The following is a 7,365-nucleotide window of genomic DNA, read 5'->3' on the forward strand; positions in this document are numbered from 1 at the left end:
AGAGACATTAAAACCATGTTGAGCCAATACTTTTGCAGCTCAAGGTTTGTTACAATGTACTATATCTAGTCTTCAAAACGTCTGTAAGGCCGAGGAGTTGGTGTGTTTTTCAATGGTGCGTTTTTCAATGCCAAATTGTGGTAAAAATGCATGCATTTTAACTGCACCTAAACTGCATCGTCTGAATGGACCCTTAGGAAAAGCCTAAATAAAGCTGAGAGAAATGTGGAAAACAAAAGCGCTAATGATTTATATTAGTGTTGTGTGTCATGTCGATAAATTTGTCACATGGCAAAACCTATTTTTAACAGTCATCACCAGGACAGTAATGTGGGCGGTTGTAACAAACCGTCTGCTGTGAGAAGCAGGATTTTCCCTGTCATGGTCGTTTCACAAGTAACAGAATTATAGCGTGCGCCACATTGTAAGTGATGTGAAGTATTTTTTACTGTCAGCAAAAGTGAGTTTCAACCAATGTGCCATTTGGCCCACAAAGCATTGGGGGTTTTACAAAATAGATGGGGATAATAGTGTGAAATTATACAGTATATATCTTCAAGAGCACACATGGGGGGGGGGGGTCCTAATGTCTGGATAACCCCTTCTGAGACGATATGTAACCAAGGACCAGAATTATAACAAATAGTAGAGCAAAAATCCAGCTATAAAAAAGAATCACATTTTATTAGAACCAACAATAATTAAAAGCACTGTATACCCCAAGACAAAAATAGCAAACTATGGTAAGATCTGCCATTAAAGCTGTTCAAAGCCCCCCCCCCCTCCCGAAAACAAGAATAGTATGGGCTGCTGAACTAATGCTATATTATAGCTGGATGTGCATGCCTCTGTTCTTTTGCTCTACTTTTTGGTTTATGAGAAAACATCATTAAATGGTCATTTCTTTGCCACCACAAGGGGGTGCTCACTGCATACTGATTTATCATTGAGTTCCCTGTAAGCTGTATAAATCCTATAAATGCAGTGAGCTCCCTCTAGTGGCCGTGCAGGCAGACAGCATTGATTGTGTAAAGGGAAGCAAGTGTTTTGGAGCTCTGTATAAGTTTTTAACCCCTATAAAGTATTCTGGATTTTTTTTAGATGAAATAAAATTATAGGTATGTCTCCATGCCCTTGACCGCCATCATTAACCTTGTCAGCATCCAGTGATATCAGATATTAACCCATGGCCACTGTAGACAACCGTGTCTTCCCTTTGTCGCCTAGCCGAGATTTTCTTTGTTCTACAAACGTATAAAAAAAATGACAAAAAGGTTAGGCATTTAAATAATGATATTATATAAGTAGCTGCAGCCTGGATAGATGTATATGATACAACAGTCTATATGTTATCACCACCATCATTCCTTTACATGACATTCCTTAGTCCTAGGAAATAAAGGGTTAAAAGAAGAATCTGTCGCTGTTCTCTCCTCGCGCTAATCCTCCCCATATTGGAGGATGGTTCTGTCTGTCTGTCTTTATTACATTGTTTTCATTCACATTCGTTTTCTAGAGGGCTACACCACTGCTGGTATAGAGGGGGGAGCGGGTGACAATCAGGTTCCAGCAATGCAGAGATATGTCCAGGCAAAGACCACGGAAGGAGGCGGGTTCTGCCTGACGTGTGTAATGGGGCGTGGCCAGATGGTTATATAAGGCAATTGCCCAGCCCAGCAGCTCGCAGACAGCGCTGGTTCCTATATCGGAAGGTGGTGGAGAAGGAGTAATGGAAATACTGAGGACTATTAGTTATCAGCCGAACAGCGGGAGCAAAATGTGCGATACAAACAGGAGGTGGAAGCTGCCAGCTGATGGGGAACAGCACGTCCATCACACCTGCACCGGCTCTACTACTGAAGTGTCCAGGATTATCACTGACACCGGCACTGGCAAACGTTACTGCAGGGGCAAAGTGCTTGGCAAGGTAAAAACCTGCAGCAAGATAAGATGGGCATCATCATTGAGTCGGGTGCATTGGAATTATTTGGACGTGGTGGCAGATAAGATGTGTTCAGGCTGTTCTCCTGGATCTATGTCTGTTGGACATCTTATGGGCTATCCCTTGTCTGATCTTGGTCCAGCATGCCACAAGCCTGTGGGCAGCAGAGCTTTATGAAACCCACCAGTGGCAGCTGGCAATGCTATTATTCGCCAGGAATCTCCAATGAGATTTTGCTTTGACTAGACTGTCACCCTCCCTATGCCCACAATCTAGATAAAAATCGGTTCTTGTGGTGACAAAACCATTAGCTGTGCATCATAAAAAAATGGAAATAAAATAAATTGTGCAGAATAATATAGAAAATATGTTTTTAAAATGGGTGCATATCTGTTTTTGTTTGAATATTTTCTGATCTTGGCCCTGTCTTTTTATTTTTATATTTTATTTATTTTTTGTATTTGCTTTATAATAGCAACAAGTAACTTCAGAACATATAATGCGGCTCATAGGGATGGATCCTTTGTTGTGGGATTGTTTGTGTTTATAGAAAGGGCGACTACAAGACAAGGTTATTTAGGAAGTCCTTTGTATTGAGTATTCATGAATTTTGTTGTATTAAACCTGGGCTGCTTTGCAGAACTTAATATTTGCAGCCTGTAGATATTAGAGTTGGGTTAGATGGAGAAATTCTGTGCATGGCTTCTTTGTTTAGGCTACACAGATCAACCCATATTCATGTCCGTGCTCTTCTTCTTTGTAGGGCGGATTTGCAAAGTGCTATGAAATGACAGATTTGACAACCAACAAAATCTATGCTGCCAAAATCATCCCCCACAGCAGGGTGTCAAAACCTCATCAAAGAGAGAAGGTGGGTAGTGTGTGAATGTGTCGCTATGTAGAATGCTCCAAGTTGCCCCTTTTGCGCCATTGTGTAGAACAAGAAATGAACTGAACCTTCTTTTTCAGATTGACAAAGAGATTGAATTGCACCGGACCCTGAACCACAGACACGTTGTGCAGTTTTATCGCTATTTTGAAGATAAGGAGAACATCTATATATTGCTGGAGTACTGCAGTAGAAGGGTGAGCGTTCCTGCGTCCTGTCACCCTCCTCATAGGGGTGTAGTGTATATGTCTGGTCTGTGCCCGATCACGCCCTGACACTAACGACGTCTCGTTGTTTCTCCAGTCTATGGCACATATATTGAAGTCAAGGAAAGTACTAACGGATCCTGAAGTGAGATACTACCTCAAACAGATCGTGTCTGGCTTGAAATACCTACATGAGCAGGAAATCCTCCATAGGGATTTAAAATTGGGTAAGTTCTCTTGAAATGTCATTGGAAGCTCTGCTGGCATGGATAACTTTATATTTTTTTATTTGATGGAGCTGCTTGCTATGTCCTGAATTGAAAAGTAATGATACATACAGATGTAGCTGAGCTGGAGTTTGGCTCAATCAGAGTTGTGATAAATATCAGCACTGCTACATGTGTGCAATATTTATATGATTAGTATAAAGTACAGTCATTAGAATCCCCACTTGTTTTACCTCGTTCGGGTTTTTTTTAATGTTTCTATTACTAATGTCTCTTTATCTTTGTAGGGAATTTTTTTATTAATGAAAGCATGGAGCTGAAAGTGGGTGACTTTGGCCTGGCAGCTAGACTAGAACCTATGGAACAAAGAAGAAGGTAAGTCTATTGAATGATCTACTATGCCCTGTGCACTGGAGATGCCTCTGTACATCTCTGCTTCTGATCTAGTTGACCACTTTAAAAAAAAAAAAAAAAAACTAATTTGTATTTTTTATTTTGTTATGGCTTTCTGCAGAACGATATGCGGCACACCAAATTACCTCTCACCTGAAGTGCTTAACAAACAAGGACATGGTTGTGAATCTGACATCTGGGCCTTGGGTTGTGTAATGTAAGTATCTCTGCAGCTTCTTTAAGATGTATTAATGGTGTAATATCAGCCATCTTAGGCAGCAAAGAGTTACTAGACTATGATACAAGCTTGCACTGTATTTACTCTTCTTAAACTTGCATATTTGCGGGAGTGGACACAGACAGCTGGGGCCCAGACAAGAACCGCATATTGGCCCCTTGCTCTCCAATATTTGATGTCGCTCCTTACAATCAATCATTAATTGTTAGCCATAAAATGTAATAACTCTTCTAGACAGAAGAAATCTGTTTTAAGGTGACCGTGGGCCCCTGTGCAGCTGCACAGGTTGCACCAATAGTATGTCCGCCCCATAATAGGTGTCAGTTGCAGAATTAGTAGCGTTATCACACATCCATATAGGGCGATTAACATTTTCCTTCCGTTTCTTTGTATTTTAAGGTATACCATGCTGCTTGGAAGACCTCCATTTGAAACCACAAATCTTAAAGAGACATACAGATGCATCCGGGAGGCTAGATACACTCTGCCATCATCACTAATGTCCTCTGCAAAGCATCTCATAGCAAGAATGTTGTCCAGGAACCCAGTGGACCGGCCGGGCCTTGATGAAATCATTCAGCACGACTTTTTCACCCATGTACGTAGTGATTCATTTCTGGTTGTAGTGATTGGGTTCTGGTAATGGGGCATTTTGTTCTTGGTGCTCATACCACATGCAGAAACTAACCTGTTTTTTTTTTTTTTTTTTTTTTACTTCCAGGGCTTCACACCAGACAGGCTTCCTTCCAGTTGCTGTCATACCGCGCCGGACTTCCACCTGTCAAGTCCCGCTAAGAGCTTCTTTAAGAAAGCAGCTGCAGCTCTATTTGGTGGGAAGAAAGAAAAGGCCAAATACTTGGATAACCATAGTAAGTTTACTTTTCATTATATGGTGAAGAAGAAAGATGTAATATCTCCAAATCTTCTGTCAAATACCTAACCAGGTTCCCTTACTTTACAGATAAACTAGCAAAGGAAGATGAAGAAATTTACAAGCTGAGGCAAGACTTGAAGAAAACCTCCATATCGCAACATAATCCCAGAACGGATGAGGTTGGTTGAATTTATTGCTGTGGGTGGGTTTTGTACGGGGTTATGGTGCAGTAGCAAAAAGGAAACTTATTTTTGGAACATATTGGCCTGATTCTAATGTTTCTGCTTTCCTTCCAGGAGATCAAAACTGTCTCAAAGTCAAGTGTCCTCGACAAGCCTGACAAGCAGCAGATGGGAGATACGATACGAATGATTGTTCGTGGAACCCTGGGTAGCTGTAGCAGCAGCAGCGAATGTAAGTATAACCATATCAGACAATCATGGCACTAGTGACTACTTATTGGCTGAATTGTCACTCCGCACAATTAGGCTCTCAGCTGCCTTGGCACTGCCACAAGTCAGAAAATTGACAGCACAATTATAAAAATGTGCCTGGAATAAACCAGAACAAGATAATTGCAGAGCGCCTACTGAACAGACTGCTGAATATGTGCCAAGAGTTCCCTAGGTACAGACTTGCTTGTAATTGTTAGTAATGGATTAATTTCTATCTTCCAGGTCTAGAAGACAGTACAATGGGCAGTGTGGCCGATACAGTCGCCAGAGTTCTTCGCGGCTGCTTAGAAAACATGCCCGATTCAGATTGTATTCCAAAAGAACACTTAACCACTTCATTCCATTGGGTGACAAAATGGGTCGACTACTCTAATAAATACGGCTTTGGCTACCAGCTGTCCGATCACACGGTTGGCGTCCTATTTAATAATGGAGCGCACATGAGTTTACTGCCTGACAAAAAGTAAGTATTGCACATCCGGTCAGTCACAATTATCTGTTCAGGTTCTACGTCACTCTGGCCTGGATGTCTTATGCTTATGGTGTTTGCCCTTTGCAGGACTGTGCACTACTACGCTGAACTTGGTCAATGTTCAATCTTTGCTGCTACTGAAGCCCCTGAGCAATTCATCAGCCAAGTTACTGTCCTGAAATACTTTTCTCATTACATGGAGGAGAATCTCATGGATGTAAGTATTCACCTCTTTGGCACTTCTATTATAGTTGCAATTGCACAAGATAAAAGTAGATGTCCGTAAATCTAGTATACAAAGCGATCACCCAAATTAAGCATCCAGAACTTCCCAAATCATTGGCATATCTTATGACTATAACATCCCACTAGATATAGTTCAGTTTAGTTTATATTCCAGTTTGTGTTCGGCTTCACTCATCTTTTTGGTTTTCTCTATAGGGGGGTGACTTGCCCAGCGTAACAGATGTGTGCAGACCTCGGTTATATCTCCTTCAATGGTTAAAGTCTGACAAGGCCCTCATGATGTTGTTCAACGATGGCACGTTTCAGGTAAATAACGCAACACCAGTGTTTGCCCTATCCACCAGTGCGGACTGCGACCTAACCATGATGCATGTACTCAGCCTTGTAAAATGATGTGTGTGAAATATGAGCTTATAAAATGACTAAACTGGTTTCTTCTATAAACAGGTTAATTTCTACCATGATCACACAAAAATCATCATAGCCAACCAAAGTGATGAGTATCTGCTGACCTACATAAATGAAGATCGGATGTCTACGACCTTCCGCTTGAGTACTCTACTAATGTCTGGTGGCTCAAATGACCTGAGGAACAGAATGGAATATGCATTGAACATGTTGTTGCAGAGGTGCAATTAATGTGACTGATGGTTACAGGCGACGTAGAGGATTAAAGTTCTTCACTGTGAACAAACGTGTCAAATGTTGGAACCTAGCACGTTGGAAAGAGGAGGTGGTACGACAACAAACTTCCCACGTAGCACGCTGGGCTGGAACCAGACTAGATCAATTCATCCTGCGTTGTTGGATTAGTTTTGACGGAAGATTTGTGGAAAGTAATTCTATTGGATGAACTTTACCAGGAGTCCATTAAAGTGGGGTGACAATGTGTTTTGCTCTATGGAGAGTATTTTGGTGGTCACGGATTTGAACTGTGGACATTTTCACGATTCCGAAATTAATGTTTTGGCGCTAGAGAAAAAGAACGTGCTGTTGGAATCGCTGTTTTGCAGCTTACTGTGAACTATGGCCATATATAATATATATTTTTGTTTTAATACCCACGTTTGTGGCTGGACAAGTGCATTCCTAGTTATTATAATAATTTATTACAGCCCAAAAGTGAAGTATTTATGACCTTTTTTGGACATTAATTATTTTGAAGTATACATTGTTGGCAATAAATACGTGAAACTACCAATGCGTTTTGCCCTTATTTATGCACTTTACAGGATGGATTCAATGGAATAAGATGCAGAAAGTGCATAGAATTTTTAAAAAAATGATGTTCTGATTTATAGCGTTCACTGTGGCTACCACCGGGTGCCTTGAACACAAGTGTGCTACTGAAGGTGATTAAAACTTCCAAGCAGGTCGTAAACCAGAATGACAACATATATTAATGCTCAAGATCAATGATTAG

General features: G+C 41.0%; 1 protein-coding gene across 1 annotated transcript; it reads left to right on the forward strand.

The window, feature by feature from the left end:
* The first annotated feature begins 1,679 nt into the window (after window positions 1-1,679).
* Window positions 1,680-7,136, forward strand: PLK2 (polo like kinase 2). The gene is made up of 14 exons (XM_075839440.1): window positions 1,680-1,927; window positions 2,706-2,813; window positions 2,912-3,028; window positions 3,135-3,264; window positions 3,552-3,639; window positions 3,779-3,874; window positions 4,295-4,493; window positions 4,617-4,764; window positions 4,857-4,948; window positions 5,066-5,183; window positions 5,447-5,687; window positions 5,784-5,913; window positions 6,138-6,248; window positions 6,390-7,136. Exons 1-14 carry the CDS (start codon window positions 1,730-1,732, stop codon window positions 6,579-6,581), a joined length of 1,968 nt encoding a protein of 655 aa, XP_075695555.1. The 5' UTR covers window positions 1,680-1,729; the 3' UTR covers window positions 6,582-7,136.
* Window positions 7,137-7,365: the final 229 nt, after the last annotated feature.

This window comes from Rhinoderma darwinii, chromosome 1 (genome assembly GCF_050947455.1).
Source record: "Rhinoderma darwinii isolate aRhiDar2 chromosome 1, aRhiDar2.hap1, whole genome shotgun sequence".
Lineage (NCBI taxonomy): Eukaryota > Metazoa > Chordata > Amphibia > Anura > Rhinodermatidae > Rhinoderma > Rhinoderma darwinii.